This window comes from Cuculus canorus, chromosome 2 (assembly GCF_017976375.1).
Source record: "Cuculus canorus isolate bCucCan1 chromosome 2, bCucCan1.pri, whole genome shotgun sequence".
Classification (NCBI taxonomy): Eukaryota; Metazoa; Chordata; class Aves; order Cuculiformes; family Cuculidae; genus Cuculus; species Cuculus canorus.
The window spans coordinates 20,875,356-20,894,656 of NC_071402.1; the positions used below are offsets into that span (position 1 = coordinate 20,875,356).

The following is a 19,301-nucleotide window of genomic DNA, read 5'->3' on the forward strand; positions in this document are numbered from 1 at the left end:
ATACCAATAACTGGAGATATCTGCAGGGCACGGAGGCCTAAGCTCAGCACGAAATCTGAGCATGAGGAGAAGTTCAGCTCTGTCTCAGAAATATCTCCGTGTTTTCCTGTGCAAGAAGAAATGACTGAACTGGGGCACAAGCACCTTCCACTGACTTCATCACTCAGCAAGACTGACCTTCAGTTTATACCTTGGCATATTTTTCTTCCAAATGCATTTCTTGAAAAGTAAAACCAAAAAAAAAAAACCAACAAAAAAAAGAAAAAAACAACAAACCACTTTCCTCATTCTGTATACTTTTGGTAATGAGTATTGTCAAGAAACTGATGTGAATTCCTGACTTCTAGAAGAATTTCACTGACTTCAGAAATGCCAGGGGTTTGCCCTTCAGCAGGAGCTTGAACAGAGTGTAACCAGGAACACTGAAGAGCTGAGCCACATATGTGACCTATCTTAAGGGTCTTGCTCAGAAACTCTTTGCCTCCTGAATCTTATAAAATGTAAAGGAACTGGAAACATGACAAGAAAGGTGTCTGCAGATTTCCTCACACGTTAATTGCTTTAGATTAACTAGAAGGTAAATTAGCACTCAAAGCAAAGAATGTAAAGAAAAACAACAACAAAAAATGCAGTCACTAAGATATTAGATCCTTTTCATTAATTTCAAGTGTCAGCCTTCTTTTTGAAGAAAGAATTTACAGTATTAAAGGTTATAACTGAAGTACAAGTGTAATCCTACAATTAAAGAATCTACAGACGGCAATCAGATACTCTTACAGAACCTCCAAGGCACAGCAAAGAAACACAACAGGAGAATTAAATAATTCTGAGTTTAGAGCTACAGCATGAAGTTGGCAGAAATTGAGATGACTTTCTCTAACAAAAGATACATGCCAAAGTGACTTGTTAACTCCTGCAAACATCTTTGAAAGGTTCTAGACAAGGTGGAGTAAAAGCCTTATTGTAAAACAGACTTAAGTAAAAATGTAATTGAGAAAATGTTAATTTAAACAGACACAAATTTCTTTTATATTTTAATTTGTACAAACATAGATTATATCTAAATATCAATTAACATTTTATAATTAAGGATGCAGTTCCCTGAAGCAAATTTTTAAAAGGTGTTCACTATAGCTTAAATTTTTTGTGATTTTATTTGTATGTATAAAAAGTCAATTTTTTATTACATGGACTGGTAAAGTAAAAATACGTATTTTCCACATTTTGTTATATATGCAACCATTTTATTGGTTATTCAAATCCAGTGTATGAACACTGACTCAGCTTTTCACATTGTACTGTTCTGGCTGGGATGGAGTTAATTTTCTTCATAGCAGCCCTAGGGTGCTGTGCTTTGTATCTGTGATTAAAACAGTGCTGGTAACACATCAATATTTTGGCTATTCCTCACACAGTGTCAAGTCCTTCTCTGTTTTCCACTCTGTCGCTCTGTCTTGTCCCCTCACCAAGCAGGCTGCGGGGTGGGCAAGAAGCTGGAAGGACACACAGCTGGGCCAGCTGATCAGAAGCAACTAAAGGGTTATTTCATACCCATGCAATGTTGTGTTCAGCAATAAAAGCTGAAGGAAAGGAGAAAGAAGGGGAAACTTGTGGTTATGGCATTTCCCTTCTAAAGTAACCATTACACGTGTTGAGGCCCTGCTATCCAAAAAGTGGTTAAACATCTGCCTGCCAATGGGAAGCAGTGAATTAATTCCTTTTTTCCTTTGTTGGGCACACTTTTGCTTCGTTTATTACTCTGTCTTTACCTTGATCCATGAATCTTCTCACTGTCTTCCTTTCTCCCCATCCATGGGACAGCAGAGATTGTGAGCAGATGTGTGGGTGTTTGCTCGTTGGCTGAGGTGAACCCACCACATAATCTGTAAACATTTCAGTCCTTTTTCTGCAGATACAGGGCAAATCAAATTTTTATTATAGTCCTACTTCATTAGGTTAACATTGCTACTTTGGCGTTTAATTTCATTGCTACCAGAGGAAGTAATAAACATGAAAACTCACTCTTCCTTCCAGAAAACTGAGACTCAAGGAAGCTAACAGAGGATAAGCTTTCAAGAAGTGTATGTTTAAGGAAGCTACCACGTTAGAGATGCCCAAGTGCAGAGTCCTGGATACACTCAGTCACAAGGAGATCATTAAGAATTTTGGTGAATTTAGTCCAAGTGGGTGAACTGAGGGCAAGAGGCAGAAGATGCACAGTAGATGCTCAGAGGAGGCAGAGACAGAAAAGAGGAAACTAGGTGCAAGGGGTTCAAAGAAATTAACATGTGGCAAATACCAAATCCAATGAAACCAGGCTAAACTAATCAGATGGGAGACTTGACAGAGCAAACACCTGACAAAGATAAATTGCTGTTTTAAAGTTCTGGTGTAAGTTAAGTTCTGGAGCTACAAACACATAAAGCTGTCAAGAAATACAGAGCACTCAGCCTCTTGCATCCTGGATCAACTAGCACTGAGGCAGTGTGAACATTTAAGGTGAAGAAGAAAGATCTTCCTTGCTGCTATCTAATGTGAGCGATTAATCATTCATAACTGGACCAACATGCTCAGGTCTACTTCGTCTCCTCCTTGTTTACCCACAGACAGAAAAAATGCTGCTGTGAGAAACTGGGTTTTCAGAAGAGAGCCATATTTCATGTTGGAAGGATGGATTCTGCAACAGAGAGATCATGTGTGCACTAAAGGCTTGAGTTACCTCATCTGAAGAGGTGACAATAAATCTGAGCATTCATTAAGCACAGGCTAGAAAGAATAGCTGATGTGTAAAAGGGAAAAAAACCCAAAAACCAACACCTTGAAAACCAAGAGAGAGTCAGTATAGGACGTTAAAACAGTCTGTTGTCCTACATACATCTGCCTACTAGACTGTCTGTTCTGGTTGAATTAGAAACCAAGTCCCACAGCTGCTTTATCATTTTGCATTATTTAGCCTCCAGGTCCCAAAGCAATAAAATAGTTCAAGATGTTAGAAGTTCATATTTAGGAAACGGTAGTAAACATAAAAAGAGTCCATGTCAATAGACATTATTTTGCAGTTCAGTACCACAACAAAGTTCAGCAGTTAGAAAGTTAATTCCATAACAGAGCAGAAGAAACAAAGCATGTTATAGCTTTATTCAAGTAGTGTCACTTCCAATTAAAAAGCAAGAGGAGATAGTGAGCATCATGTGAATTTAGGTCAAACCAGACAATTATTTTTGTACACTTACAAATCTCAAAGAAAATAACTTTGAAACATGCTCTTAGACTTCAGTAACAGACAGAGTTTCTTGGTCATCCCCTGGCCATGCTTTAGAACCTGGCAGAGGTATCAGAACAAACACAGAAACGGTCCAGGACTAATGCCAATAAAACCCATGAAATTTAGAAATCATGTGCGAACACAGCCTTTCTGCTAAGGGGAAAGAAGAAATAGACATATTATCTTGAAAACACTACGGACTGTTCATATCAGGACCACACAAATGAACACTATTTCCTTAACTTTCTAATCAAAAGCAGATATTAGACAGTAAGTCAGTAACTCTCAGTGATCAAAAAGCTGATGTGTCTTTCCAAATCTCTTTATCTTCCTTCTATACCAGTCACGCTACTTGCCCAGCTCAGCTATCATCTAAGATTATAAATATACCAATATCATTAGACACTGAAAGGAAGTTTTGTTTTTCTACTTATCACTCGATTCAAATTGCTGCTGACAGATCCGGCCTAAGAAAATTTACTGTAACTTTCCAGGACAGCTGATTAGAATATCATTTGGAAAGAAAATAATTTGCCTCCAGAAACTACTGTGATGTGCTGTGAAACTCTTGGACCACTGGCCAAGGCTGTCAGCACTGGCATTCATACAACCTGGTCATCCATCACAAAGCACCAAGCCAACCACTGGCACATTACAGAAGCCACCAGCTGCATCAGCCACCAGTGCCTCAGGCTTGAGTCACACCCTATAAATAAAATACTCTTCACAAAGAAGACCACAATAAAACCTGAGTTCACATCAGGGTGATGAGGGTGCCTGGTGATCAGAGGCCCTTCCTCTTTTACTTTTCTTCATTTCTTCCTTTCTAGCTGCTCTCTTAGCTCTATGGACCTTCTTGAGCTTCAAACCAATGGAGGGGGAAGGAGACACCGCATGCTTACAGCAGGAGAGGACTCAGGCAGACACAGATGTGGCAGTTAACTTCTAATTAGCCTATCGTAGTCTGTGCATTTCAAAGGACCAAGGTGGCATCCTCCACAAGCACAATTTAAATATATGCCATGAGAAGGCTCCTCAAAAAAAAGAGACAAATGGAGATGCAGCTCCAGAAATGGAGCATATGCTGAAGTAAATGTCCTCATACTTCTCACCTCCTGCTTCTCACAATTGCTTCCTCCAGTCTGCAAAACTCATTTAGGGAACAAATGGCTGGGCACCAAGAGTTAGATTTGACACTTAGGCCATATTTTAAAGCACTCCAATCTAGGCTAGAGAAGGAAAAGAGAACTGAGCATGCCATCCAGGAGAAATACTCCCCAGCTGCATGGAGACAGCTGAAATGAGTTCTACAACATAAGGTTTCCAAACTGAGGAATGCATATGACCACAGGACAGAGTACCCTTGAACATTGTGATGCCAGTGAGACAGATTTTACTGCACATCCTGAGGAAGTGTCAATTTGGGGCCTATCTTTGCAGAGCAACAGCCACACATAAAGCTGGTTCCCCCAAAATGAAAATCCCTTCTCTAATGCCATTTACACACTTCCCTTCCACAGGAGGAAAATGGTACCAGCAATTGCTCTTGCAAGACGAAATAAGTACACAACATGAATAATACAACACATCCAAAACTCATTGATATACATACTGACCTCTGCTATTTCAGTGCTGGCGTCTATTGTAAATTTAATTAACCGGAAAAAAATTAAAGTGATAGAGAAAAAGATACGAGAAGAACACAAGACAACACAGAGAATGCACATTAGTTTGGTATTAAAAAGCTTGGGATCAGGTCTCAAATTAAATTGAAATTAACTAACCTCTTTGTTAGCTGCGTCAGTTCTCATTAACAAAACAGCTTCCTATAAAGCAGCTGAGAACTATCTTCCTCACATACCAACTCTGTCAAAACTCTTCTGATAGGATAGTCACTTTTATCAATATCATTATTCAGTCCATTCAAAAGGATTATTAACTAAACATAAACTTTGTATACAAAATTAAAAGAAAGGTATAAATAAAAAAACCCTGAGGTACTATAATCCTGAAAAATTCTAAAGATCTGCTGACAGTGGATAACTCATTCTTCAAGACAGTTTTGTAATTTCGTTAGGTGTTTTGTATTTAGGAATGTATTATTAGAGTTAATTAGAAATTAATTTTACAATAAAAAATAAACTATTTCTCCTATAAAAAATAGGTTTGTTCCTCATGATATTTTCAGGTAAATACAGCATTTCTTTTCAGGAAAATAGTTATCATAAACTAAGATTTTCATAAACTCTCAATAATTTCAGGCAGTATATTTGTAGGAGTTTAGAATCTTTAAAGATTATCAATAAAAACTCAAGATTTTCTTGTATGCAATTACAAGTTTTCTATGAAAATTAAATTAAAAATTCACTGCAACTGGGACAACAAAATACCTGACATACTCAATCACTGCCTAACTAAATATGGTACCAATCTCAAAAATACTTGATGTAATTTCCCAGTTTACACATAGAAGGCTACTATTACGGAAGTTCACTCTTCTCTTTCCTTCACAAAAGCATGAAATTATTTTAAGTGGTTCAAAACAGCCTGAGTAAGTAAGAAATAGCTAAACACAATACAGTGGAGAAGTAAAGAACTTCTCCCTATATACGCTTATTTTCATAAAACCTCTTGTTTGCAGACAAGAAAGAGAACTTCATATTGTCTGTAATACTCCTTATGACGAATTTTCATTTGAATAGTAAGTGAGATTCCATTTGGGAGAAAAAAAAAGGTAAAGAATGAAATTTCAAGGCTACCAATCAAACATAATTCTTCATTTTGCCACTGCTTTATAACGCTAAGGAAAGATAAAAAGACCATCCTGAAAGTAAAACAAATGTTTAGATCGGCCCAGAGTTGATATGGTGTAATATTAAACAGTGGCAAAAATAACGACTAGATTAGACTAGACTAGAATAGAATAGGTTTATTTCACCTAGCAGAAGGTCTTTGGTTAACTTGAGTGTTAATGTTCTGCAGAGGCAACAATTAAAAGCACATATCCTCAAATGGGAAGTTTGCAATTCCATTCCTGTACCCTCAGCAACAGTCACGTTAAACTCATCATACTGACAAAAACACAGATTCTGTACTTACCTAAAAAATAAGACCAAAGTTTCCTTTTCCTGAAAAGTTATCCTAAAGATGTGCTGCACTTGCATCTTGTACACAAGGTAAGAGAGTCTGGACTCCGATGCCAGTACCATTCCAGACAGACACAAAATACCCTGTTGCATTTGTTGCTGTGTGATGTAGCAGCACCCACATTTGCAGGCACACAAGGACGCCCGCAGCCCCCAGAAGCACCCTGACTCAAACCTGGCTACAGCTCACACAGAAGCCCTGCACAACTGGTATGGGAGCTGATGCCTCAGAAAACCAAGCTGCTTTTTCTTACTATTTGCCACCTGTGATTCCTGTAGGCATGCAAGATGCTGCTTAATATGTGCTACTTCTTAAGGGCAAGCTAGCCTCCCCTCTTCCCAACAGTTCAGAAAAGATGAGGAATTTCTCCAGTCAGCAGCAGATTAATGGATCTCTACCACTGCACCGGGCAAATGTTTCACTAAGCTGCCACGTGACTGGGGCACAAGTGCTGAAGTCCTCAACTAGCTTGTACTAAAAACCTAAAAGACTACAAACAAGCTAAAAAAAAATAGGCAGTTCACACAGGGAAGGAAAGGTCCATAGTATCTTTGTTCCACGGAGAAACCACGCTTTCCTGTGAAAGACCGATAGGTGCAGAAGCTGGTACCTGGCAAGGTGCCTCGGGTGCCACAAGGGCTTGTGCAGCTGCAAGAACTGGGGGAAGCAAGGCTACGCTGTCTGCTGAAGCATACAGGAGCAGAACCGCACTACTCAGATGCTCAAGAGAAGCACTTAAAGAGTGGAGGAAGTAAAGCATGGATTAAAAACTGTTGATTTCTGAGAAATTTGAAGTATGACAACGATTCATTCATAAGAAGAGGTGAAGGTTACCTTATACTCAGTATGGACTCCCTAGAATGCTAGAAAAGAACCTATCTCACACTGGTGCTTTGCTGTCCTGGTGTCATTTTCTGTACAAAAAGCAGGAGAATGCCCTCCAGCACTAGTACAGTGTCTTCTTTGGCAGTCTTGCTGTGACCCATAATGCCTTGGGGATATTATTTGCCTTTGTGCTACACAGCCTGTATGCCACATACCTGTCAAATGAAGTAGACCAAAGCTGTATAGCAAAGATAAAACAATCAATATAATAGAAAGAGCAATATTATCTAGCTGAAACAGTTTGCATAACAATACATTCAGAAAACGTAAATTTTTCAGATTAAAGTCACAACAGCCATACCATTTTTTGGAGATGAAAAGCTTAACAACAAAGGTGAAAACTGACCTCTTAGTGCCAAACATAATGGTGAGGGCTTATTTCACATTTATGAATGTGCTGCTCTATGCAGGCTGTTTCTGTTGACCTGGATGAGAAGAAAGAGATTTTTAGATAAAACAACTCAAGATGTTAATTTTAATATCATGAACAATAAGTACATTAGTAAACATCTCCCAGTGCAACTTCAGAGAAAGCCTGGCAATTTTATAGAGTTACAGAGGTTAGCAAAACAGCAAAACAGTACAAAGGTTAACAAACAAAAGATAACAGTTAATAAAACTAAGACCAAATCCTACCAGTAGGGTTTAAACCTGAGGTTGTTACAGCAGTTACTCAAAAAAAGTTAGGTATAATGCTATGTGTTAGTGCAACATTTAAAAGCCCTTGCCTCTGAAAGGAGAATTCAGGTGAAAATGCAGGTGCCTCAAAGTAACTAACCAAGACATTCCTGAACTGCCAGTCCAAACACAGGTAGATAAATTTGCTCAATTTGTTGAATGAGTACATTAGTAGATTAGCAATTTTTCCAGAAAGAAACCACTAACACAAATAAGAAATTTCCTGGAGTGGGCCTACTAAGTGAAGACCTCAGTGAATGTTATTATTTGAACAAAAAGGAATTCCAACCTTCATATAAAAAGTAAAAATATGAAAATATTATAGAATAATACAATAATTAGGCCAGGATGAACTGCCTGGTCCAATTCTCATCTCAAAGCAGGTGTAATCAGATCAGGTTCCTCAGGGGTACGTCCAGTTGAGTCTTGAACACTTCCACAGCCTCTCTGGGGAACCAGTTCCAGTATTTCACCACCATCACGGTAAAAACATTTTCCCTAGACACCTAATCAGAATTTTGCATGTTACAACTTCTGTCCACCGCCTCTTACCACATTACTGTATACCTTCAAGAAAAGTCTAGCTCCATCTCCTCTATATCCTCCACTTGGGTACTCATCGACAGCACTAAGGTCTCCTCTTGGCCATCTCTTCTTAAGCCTGACCTGATCCAGCTCTCTTGGCCTCATGTCATCTGCCATTTGTTACAGCCTTCTGACAACCTCATTTCATTTCCTTAAGTCACCATGTTTCTTGTTCTGAGGAGCCCAAATCTGGACATGGTACTCCACAGTCAGTCTCAAAAATGCCAAATAAGAGGGGAAGGATCTTTCCCTGCCTGACCTGCTGGCTACACTCTTGCCCACACAGGCGAGTGATGTAGGTGACTTTCTTTGCTGTAAGGGCACACTGCTGGTTCACATTCAAATTGCTGCCCACTAGGCCCCTCAGATCCCTTTACGCAGCACTGCCTCCCAAGCAGCTGGTCCTCAGCCCACCCTTTTACACAGGGTTATTCCATCACATAGGCAAGACCCTTGCATTTGCTTTTGCTGAATTTTCCGATGTTCTTGTCACTCTATTTCCCCAGTTGGTCCAGGTTCCCCTTAATAGCAGCACTGCCCTCCAGCACATTGACTGCTGCCTGCCATTTGATGTGATCCACAAACTTGCTGAGACTCCATCCCATCGTTGATGTCATTAATGAAGGTACTAAACAGTGTTGGTCCCGGTATTGAACCCAAAGGGACCTCACTAGTTACTAGTTGGATGTGACATTTGATGTTCTCCATTTGTGAAGAACCTCCTCCTGTTACCATGACTTCTTGAAGATGAAAGAGCAGCCTCACAACGACAACAGCAAGCTCCTTCAACACTCTTGAGCATATCCCATCTGGTCCCATGACCAGCACATCCAAATACTATCTTCCTCTACTGCAGGTACCGCTTCACTCTGCTTGGAGGTTCAGGCACTGAGGGAGGCACTCGGAGAGGCCTGAGGACAATTCTCTGCAGCAAAATCCAAGGCAAAAAGGGCATTGAGTACTTCAGCCTTTTTTCCATATGGCCACACTGAGCAATGGGCCCATGCACTCATTTTTGCTGACAATATACTTACGGAAATCTTTCTTGTTGCCCTTCACCTCCTTGGCTAGTTTCAATTCCAGCTGAGCTTTGGGTTTCCTGACTGTATTTCTACATGTGCCTACATGTCCCACATTTGCTCCCGAGTAGTCCGCCTCTACTTTCACCATCTGGGCCCTTTTCTTTTTGTGTTTGAGCCCAGTTAGCATTCAGAACACTCCTTTACATTAGCACCTCCTCTTGGTTTGCCCATCTGATTGTATCACTAGTCTCTGAAAAGCCTGCACCCATCCACTACAGCACTGCAGTCATGAGGGCTATCCTGCCATTTACCTGTAATCTCAATATGGTCACAGCATTGCAAAGGTCCATCAACTCCTAAGTGGTCCTGCTTGTTGCCATGCTACGTGCATTTTGTAAGGTGGAGCAGGAACCTCCCTTCTGCTGCCCTAGGTCATAAGCTTTCCCCCTCCTCTGTCTCAAGAGCCACCCTCCACTCCTTGTTCACACATGGTCTGCATCTGTCTCTCCTTCCTCGTTTTGTGTGGCTCAGGTACTTTGCAGAGGTTCTGCAAAGACACTAGGTATCTCCTCAATTCTCTGGTGGTTCATGGTCTGCTCACCATTTCTGCAGCTCCTTCCCCACGCAAGTCAGCACCTTGTTCAGTGTACCTTCTCCTGTTCAGGAGAAGCTCCCCTCTCTGAGCCTCAGAAGACGGAAGCCCCAGGTGCTCTGCAGCTCCACACCAGGACAGCAGTAGCCTCCCTCAGAGTGCCGTCTGGGTCAAGGCCTCCAACAGGCCAAGGACATTAGCACCAGTAGGTGCCAGGCAGCATCCCTGTGGGGCGTTGAGACTATCACTGCACACCCTCCAAGCCACCCCAGGCAAGTTAAGCAAAAATGCCTTGTGTCCCTGCTATGCTAATGGCTGTGACAAGGGTGTTGCTGCTGCTCCCCAAGAGCTTGTCCCTCCCAAAGCAGGAGTCAGCCATTCCCAGCAGCAGCCTGGATGTGAAGATGCCAGAAGCAGCTCCCAGCAGAATGGGAGGACGTTTTACCCCAGAGTGCTAAGCACAAAATGAAATGAGCATGAAAGCCCAAACTCTTGAATACTCTGTGAAATCTGGTTTTACTTAATTTATTACAACAAGAAAGGTAATAAATGATTAGTAGTGATTAACAAAAAATTAACAATTAACAGTTTTAAAGGCAATGTGTCTAACATTACAACAGAATAAGTATAGCAATTAAGAAAGATATATCACCAATTGTCCTATTACCATCATCCAGATCCGCAGTCACTGGGGAGTATCTTTTGCAGCAAAGATTTGGAGAGCCTGTCCTGGACAACTGGGGGTCCTATGCGGTGCATCCACTTGTTGGTGAGTGGACGCAAAAAAAAAAGATCCTTGCAAAGGGTCCAGCTTTTATATCATTAAATAAACAACTTATAGAATTTAAAAAAGGCCAAGTTTCTGGTCCCAGCTGCTCATTGCCCCTCCTTCCCGTCAGAGCTCAGCCAAGGCCTCAAGCTGAGGAGATAAGGAAACAGCTGGATATCTCTTATCTTTAAACTAAAAGGTGTTGTCAAGATGCAGCATTCCTACATAGTTCTCCTTCACACAGTGCTCATGCTCGCACTGATTGGTCAGGGGTGTTGATGGTCTTTTCCTTGTCAAGTATATGCTAGAGAAGCTACAATTAAGATGGCACAGTCCAATTCTACAGATAATGCCTGCTATAATACTTTTCTCACAGTCTGTGTAAGAGTAACACAGCACAATTCTACTGATAATAGCAATATGAGAAGTTACAGATTAAACAGTACACTTAGCAATGCAATACAAATCATCCATGACTCACCTATACTGGTTTAAGCCAGTGGATCAGGCTCTGTCACTTCAGAAGCGAAGACAAATTACTGCACAAACTGGGAATAACAACTCTGAAGAGCAGCCTCGGCAATGCTTGGGGTGCCCTGCACACTCCCAGCCCCACAAATCGAGTCCTTTTTGCACCTTTTGCACCTTGGTCCTTCACTGCCTAAGGAGCAGCTGAATAGCAACTGGAAATCATAGGCATGTGCCAGCCACTCCAAATTCAGGCTTCCTCCACCAGGTCCCTTCCCATAAGCCTCCAATGGCTCAGGACCTTGGTTTACTTCCCTTGTGAATGCCACCACACACACACACTGCCTTCACAGTATATAATTTTGATGCTACTGAAACCTTTCTGCCCTACTGCCAAATGTTCAATTCAAAGCAAAAAGATACAGTTGACAAAATAAAACAATCTATCCAAGTTTAGTAGATGTTTTTAAAGGTGCAATCTAGATACAAATATTTTGTTCATCAGGAAGAAGTTGTGTTTATGTGATACTGACTGACGGGAGAATTTTTGTCTACAAACTCCTTCCTAAATATGCAAGATACTCAAGGAGACTTCACATCTCCATGTCACAGCAAATAAAATGACACTAGGTAAAATGTCTTGTTACCTCCAGGCGAAGAAGTGATATTTTCACAGCACCACATTTCATTATGGGTTAGGGCAATGACATTTTTGTCACAATTTACCAGTTGCTCTTAAAGCACTTCCTTTTTTTTCTGGTTGGGTTTTTTTTTGGTTTTAATTGGTGTGCTCCTTCACTTGTACAGCTGCACAGAAGAGTTAAAGGGAACCTCCCCCTTCCTTTCCATGCCCTATTGTTCTAGAATCACAGCTTTGCAGCTGGGAAAGCAGCACAAATATCAGCCTGAAGTACATTTTCCTTCTCCTGCAATTATTCCCCCTGCCGCTCACTAACATCAGCCTGTTTACATTGAGAGCATAACAAATGCATGCTTCAAGTTAGCTGTCTTGATTGGGAATTTCTAAAGCCTCTAAGTAAGCCAATTGCCCACTCCAATTGAAAATCAATGGATTTGGAGCATGCGCATTCCCTGGATGTCTTGGGAAATCACATTTCAGTTCCCTATTAATTATTGTCAGGTTACTGGGAGCTTAAGCTATGTCTACACTGTCAGATATGCAGCTCAGAGATGGAACATGGATGAAATTAAGGAGTTCAACTCAGCCTCCACCCCAGTGCACACATTAAGTATCTCAAACGATTTTAATAGCTGATTACACAATGCGAAGCCTGAATCTGTAAGTGCACTATAAAGATCTGAGTCAGGGGTTCCTTTTCTCTTAAAAGTAGCAAGGTTCAAGCTCCTTAATTGAATTTGCGGAAGTATTTAGGTTGTGACCTAGAAGTCCAGGTCCCATATTTGAAAATGATACAGTCACTTCTGAGCCCAGGAGCATTAGTGTAACTTTGACATTGAAAATTTTAACCCCAGTTTATTCAATGATTTGATTATCAGCTCTGTTCCCACTGAAGAGCACCATTCACAAGCATTTACAATAATTCAAGCATCTTACGTTAGTAGGAAAAACTGCCTTCATGCTTGTCAGAATTTTAACTAAAGGGCTCTGATGCTTTCTTGCCCTGCTTGGATATAAATAATAACGTTGGTGATGACATAAGGTACTGCAGTTTCTCAGAAAACAGGACAGGCTATTGAAGGAAATCCAAAAGGTATAAAATAACAGAATAAGCAAACCATCCTCCCTTGAAGGTGACTAGTGCAAGAGTTAGAAGGTGTTTGCTATGTTGCCACCTATGTCAGCAGAAACTTTGCAGGCAGCATCATCTTCCTTTTCTTTGAATCACAACTATCTCCATTTTTGGAAAAAAAGGCTGATACAGTCACCAAATATATTATATAAAACATTAATTTGGACTTCAGTTGTTTCTTTCCGTTGCACAGAAATATTTCCCTGGCTTAGCAAGGGTAACTGTTTGCCAGCTACCGCCTTTCAGTTGAACCTCACACCTCTCTGGTGAAAGGTACCATCCCCAGGACAAAGTGGCAGAACAGCCCGGGGAGAACCATCTAGACGTTTCTTCTAGACAGCCACATCGAACTGCTAAGAAACACTGTTTAAAGCAAGCAGACTCGCTTTACACTGGAGCAGATGAGAAATTTAATTTAACTGCTTGAAGATTCTGAAGGCTATGAATTCCAAAATGAGAAAATTTCACAGCAATAGCGATTTCTAAAATTATGTTGTAAAGATGCCATTTTGTACAGTAAAGCTGGCACAAAATCTCAGTAAACCTTTTCATTTACACTAGCTATAAAGAATGGTCCAACCCAACTGCCATGGACATGGACACCTCCCACTAGATCAGGCTACTCAAGGCCCCATCCAACCTGGCCTTGAACGATTCCACAGAGAGGACATTGACAACTTCCCTGGGTAATCTGTTCCAGTGCCTCATCACCCTCAGCATGAAGAATTCCTTCCTAATGTTTAACCTAAATCTTCCCCTCCCACTTAAAGCTGTTCCCCCTTGTCCTATCACTACATGCCCTTGTAAAAAGTCCCTTCCCAACTCTCTTGTAGTCCCTTCAGGAACTGGAAAGTCGCTATAAGGTCTCCTCGGAGCCTTCTCTTCTCCAGGCTGAACAACCCCAGCTCTCACAGCCTGTCCTCATAGCAGAGGTGCTACAGCCCTCTGATCATCTTCATGGCCCTCCTCTGGACCCATTCCAATGGTTCCATATGCTTCTTAAGTTGGGCATTCCAGAACTGAACACAACACTCCAGGTAGGATATCATGAGAGCAGAGCAGAGGGGGAGAATCAACGCCCTCGACCTTCTGGCCACGCTTGTCTTGATGCAGCCTAGGATACGGTTGGCCCTTTGGGCTGCAAGCACGCATTGCCGGCTCACGTTGAACTTCTCACCAGTCAGCAGCCCCAAGTCCTTCTCTGCAGGGCTGCTCTCAATCACATTATCCCCCAGTCCTGTATGGAAACCGTGGACTGCCCCAAACCAGGTGTAGGACCTTGCACTTGGCCTTGTTGAACCTCATGAGGTTCACACAGACCCATTTCTCCAGCTTGTCCAGGTCCCTCTGGATGACATCCTGTCCTTCCAGTGTGGCAACTGCACCACTCAGCTTGGTGTCATCTGCAAACTTGCTGAGGGTGCACTCGATCCCGCTGTCTATACAACTGATGAAGATATTAAACAGCACCAGTCCCAGTACGGACCCCTGAGGGATACCACTCGTCACAGATCTGGACATGGAGCCACTGACCACTTCTCTCTGAATTCAACCCTCCAACCAATTCCTTATCCACCGACCAGCCCACCCATCAAATCCATATCTCTCCAATTTAGAGAGAAGGATGTTGTGGGGGACTGTGTCAAAGGGACTGTGTCAAAGGCTTTACAGAACTCCAGATAGATGGCATCTATGGCTTTTCCCCAGTCCACTGATGTGGTTACCCCACCATAGAAAGCCACGAGGTTGGTCAGGCAGGACTTGCCCTTGGTGAAGCCCTGCTGGCTGTCTCGAATCACCTCCCTGTCCTCCATGCTTTAGCATAGCTTCTAGGAGGATTTGTTCCATGATCTTCCCAGGCACAGAGGTGAGGCTGACAGGTCGGTAGTTCCCATGGTCATCTTTTCTAACCCTTTTAAAAATGGGCACAAGGTTATCCTTCCAGTCACCGAGGACTTCACCTGACTGCCATGACTTTTCTAATATTATGGAAAGTGGCTTGGCAACTATGGCAGCCAATTGCCTCAGGACTCTGGGATGCATCTCATCAGGTCCCATAAACTTATTTATGTTCAGGTTCCTGAGGTGGTCACAAACCTGATCCAACCCTACAGTGGTAGGGTCATTATCCTCGTGATCATCTTATTGTTGTTCGTTGACCTAGGATGGGTGAAGAGTGCAGTTGTCCATGAAGACTGAGGCAAAAACGTTGTTGAGTACCCCAGCCTTCTCCTCATCTGTTGATACAAGGTCACCTTTTTCATCCATCAGCGGGGGTACACTTTCTTTAACCTTCCTTTTCTTGTTGACAGACCTAGAGAAGTCCTTCTTGTTAGTCTTCACTTCCCTTGCCTAGCTCAGCTCCAGCTGCATCTTGGCCTTCCTGACCCCATCCCTAAACAATCTGGCAAATTTAAGCACGATTTATTGAGATTCCCACTGACTTCTCCAACCAATGCAAATCTGAGTACAAGTATCAAGAATATAAGTATTTTATGTTAAGAAACAATTGTATTTTTGTGATAAATATGACATAAAATGTTCATACAGTATTATAAGATAAGGTATTTATCATGACCTGGAGAAGGCCACGGACTGCACTGCCATCAGATTTGCAGACGGCATCAAATTAGGGAAGACCATTTGATATGCTTAAGGGCAGGACTGTCATCCAGGGAGACTTGGGCAGACTTGGGACAAATTGACAGGGACCTTATGAAATTCAGCAAGTACAAAATTTCCTGCAAAATTTAGGTTATCCTGGGAACCTATGAGTCTACGTATAAAGAAGGAAAAAAATGGGAAGGGATGTGAAATGGTGGCTGGAGTTTGAATAATTAAGATATAATGCTGGTACAAGTACGATGACAGGATGATTACAGATAATTTTTTGTTTTAAGGAAATAGTAAGAAAAGAACACTTTAAAATTTCTGTTCTTAAAGGTTAAAAACCCAAATTATATTAAATTACTCTCAGATGAGGTAGAGTCAGAATAATTACATACAGGACTAAAAGCAGCAAACAGGAACAAAATGTATCAAAATATAAACCTGACTTAGTTGAGTTGGAAGAGACTGAATGATAGGAAGGTGCAATAAGCAGATGAGGCAATACCTGTGAAATTAAACACTGCTATGCACAGTAAGCCCTGAAAAGTAAGATCAGTACAAAATATCTTCCATTGGCATTGAGTAATACTGAGTCACAAAATAGCAACCATATCAAAAGATTGAGAATTGTTACCTTTGAAACAGCATAGAATTTCACCAGTTCAAAAGAAATAACAAAGAATGAAATGGGAGTGACTCCAGTACCCGCAGCATTGGCAACAACTGGAATATAAAAAGTTTATTGGCAGCACCACTATTCTACAATTTTTTTGCAGAAGTAAACAAGTGGAGAAGAAAAATATAAACATAGAAATAAGAGAGATCTACAGCTCAGCATTTAGGCCAGTGAAAACAAACACAGATTTACAAAGAACAGGTCATGCTTACTTAAGTTACAGTATGGTGAAGTGACAATGAGAGCTAATGGGGATGAAACAATTTTTGCCCTTTAGGAAAGCTTTGATATACTGCCACATTAAAGATGGTATGGATGGCTGTTGATGTAAGTGCTACAGTTTCAGTAAAATGGAAAGGGAAACTATAAGAAAGACTTGGCAGTCATTTAATTCAGGCTATCTCTGAGAAAAGACTGCTGAGAAACAAATAAGACAGATAAGCAAAGCATGACATTAACCAGAAATGTGCATACTATTATCCTTGTCGCAAAACCACTCAGTGGAAACAACTTTCTCCATTTACCAAGACCGGTTACTGCTGTACTTCACTAATCATAATCCCTTCAAAAAAAAAAAAAAACAACAACAACAACAACAAAAACCCAAACACCACACACATTACTAACAATGTAAAAGAATCAAAGACTTAAATATTATTCAAAATCTACAGGTACGTCAGGAAGTGCTCATACAAGATTAAACAAATACACTGCTCTAAGTTCTTTATACTCACACCCCAAGGTAGGGCTTGTGCGTTGACAGGCCCCTTCAAAAGATTGCAATACTACTTTCCTGAATTCAGCTAAATCATCCACTCAACCACATCTCATGATTTTGCTAAACTGTACTTTCAAACATTTGAGGCCTTTTGAGTAATTCCAGCCAATGCCACCAGACATTAAAAAGATGTAATCTTGGTATTTAGTATGTCTCAATGATATAGCATTAAACCTAAATAACACACCTTATTAAATAAAAGTTACTAATTTATCAATACTTAGAAAAAAAAAAAATTCTGATAAACCCACCAACACGTTAGAGATACCAAAAGATGACAAAAATCCACAGAGTAAAGGACAAGGGCACCTACAGCAGAAATTTTTGATAGGTCAGTGCTTTTCTCACGTCCTCTCTCTGCCCTGAAAATGTAGGCTTTCTGCTGTAGATGTCTGTCCTCTTCCATACTTGAGGAACTTCATAAACTGTTTTAAATCTAACAGTCTGAACTGCTGAGAGTAAAAGGAGCTGGGTGATATGCAGACACATCTAGATATATAAAGCAAGAAAATGCCACCTGAATTTTCTTGCACTTCACATCACAGTGTAAAAAAACTAAGGCACAAAGAAATGTGGGAAATGGTTTTACAGCAAGTAGCCCTCTGCAATATATAGGATAGTTAGATAGGATCTCAATGTCTTCCCACAAGCTATGCTTCAGAAAACACAAGCTATGTCTAGCCAAAGACACTAGGATAATACAGGATTAATCAGAAGAAATATAATGGCCAGTGGATATAAAAAAAGATTGATTACTTCTCGCTTTGAGCTCTGTGAAACTCTGCCTCAGATCACTTCTTTCAGCCTATTTTAGAACATTACACAAGAAGAATTTCAAAATGAAAAGATATAATTTCTTCAAAACTTTATGAAACACACAACATATTTATTCTCTACATAGTTTAGCTTGATTTTTTTTCTCTTTTGTTTAATTACCTTAGCACTTGAGGGAGGTGCACTTTAAAATACAAATAAACAATTAAGAAGTATAGTTTGGCATCTCTTGAAGCTAACTTGTTAGTGACTTCTTAAGCAAATAAATAAATAAATAATAAACTAATAAATAAATAATAACTAAAGAAAAATAAATGAGCCAATAAAGTGAAGTCCTAGTCAAATAGAGAAAAACGAAATGCAGTTACTAATGTAAAGACTGATTTATTTGAAATGTAAATTAAATCTTTAACAGCAATCTTTATGCAGTGAAATAAACCCAACTGCCACCTGTTGTTGATCAAAGGTCAATTCAGTACCAAAAGTTTAATAAATAATTTCTTTTGTCTACTGTAAATGATGAGGGCAGCCAACATTACAACCATTCAGAAGTATTAATTCTGTATGTTTTCACTAATATATTTCTTCTGATATCTGAAGGGAAAATATTTTAGAAACATAGAAATTAACTTCATATATTTGACTACGATGATTATTTCATCCATCAACAGTCTTTTACAGCATCCACATAGTTGCCAAAGATCTAACACTATTGTCTGTTACATTTGTAATCCTGTTAATCTTCTTACACTTCCAGATTTTTCTTTACAAATTAATTAAATTATGACTGCTGTATGCTTTTCATTCGAATCATGCAGTTTCCATGACAGATGTTTTCTTCTTCCAAAACAAAATTAAATATTTCTGGTTTTAAAACAACACCACCAAGAAAGAATTACCAGTTCGCCTCCTCAGCCCAGTGACAGCTCAGGTGACATCATCTGATAATTTTTCTTTCATCCTTTTTTTTTAAATCTCCATATTTAATTCTTTAGAACATTATGATCACCAAAGCCTTGCGATATCCTTAATTTCCACTGTCTTTCTTTTTTTCCTCTTCCCTTCCTACACTGTGCAATACCACAGCTAAGTGTAGCATCCACCACAAAAACCTAAGCAGTGTATATAATGTGCCAACGTAGGTGTGCTCTGTCACTCAGTCCCTGTTAGATCAGACACCTTTGCCTACAGCTAATTCCAGGCAAATCTCCAGTAGCAGGAGAGAAAAAGAATCTCAGCATGCTCTCTGTGAGCATTCCGAAGAAATGTATTGATTTAAA

General features: G+C 40.3%; 1 protein-coding gene across 5 annotated transcripts in view; it reads right to left on the minus strand.

Annotated features, from left to right (window-relative positions):
• The window catches only part of OXR1 (oxidation resistance 1), a 273,264-nt gene that overhangs the window by 225,360 nt on the left and 28,603 nt on the right, over window positions 1–19,301 (minus strand). For 2 of the 5 annotated variants that reach the window (XM_054057094.1, XM_054057089.1), the window contains exon 1: window positions 6,365–6,723. In XM_054057094.1, the coding sequence (XP_053913069.1) occupies window positions 6,365–6,504 (140 nt within the window). In that variant the 5' untranslated portion in view covers window positions 6,505–6,723. Of the gene's footprint in view, window positions 1–6,364; window positions 6,724–7,643; window positions 7,723–19,301 lie in introns of those variants that run through there. The other 3 variants (XM_054057092.1, XM_054057091.1, XM_054057090.1) reach the window with 2 other exon arrangements.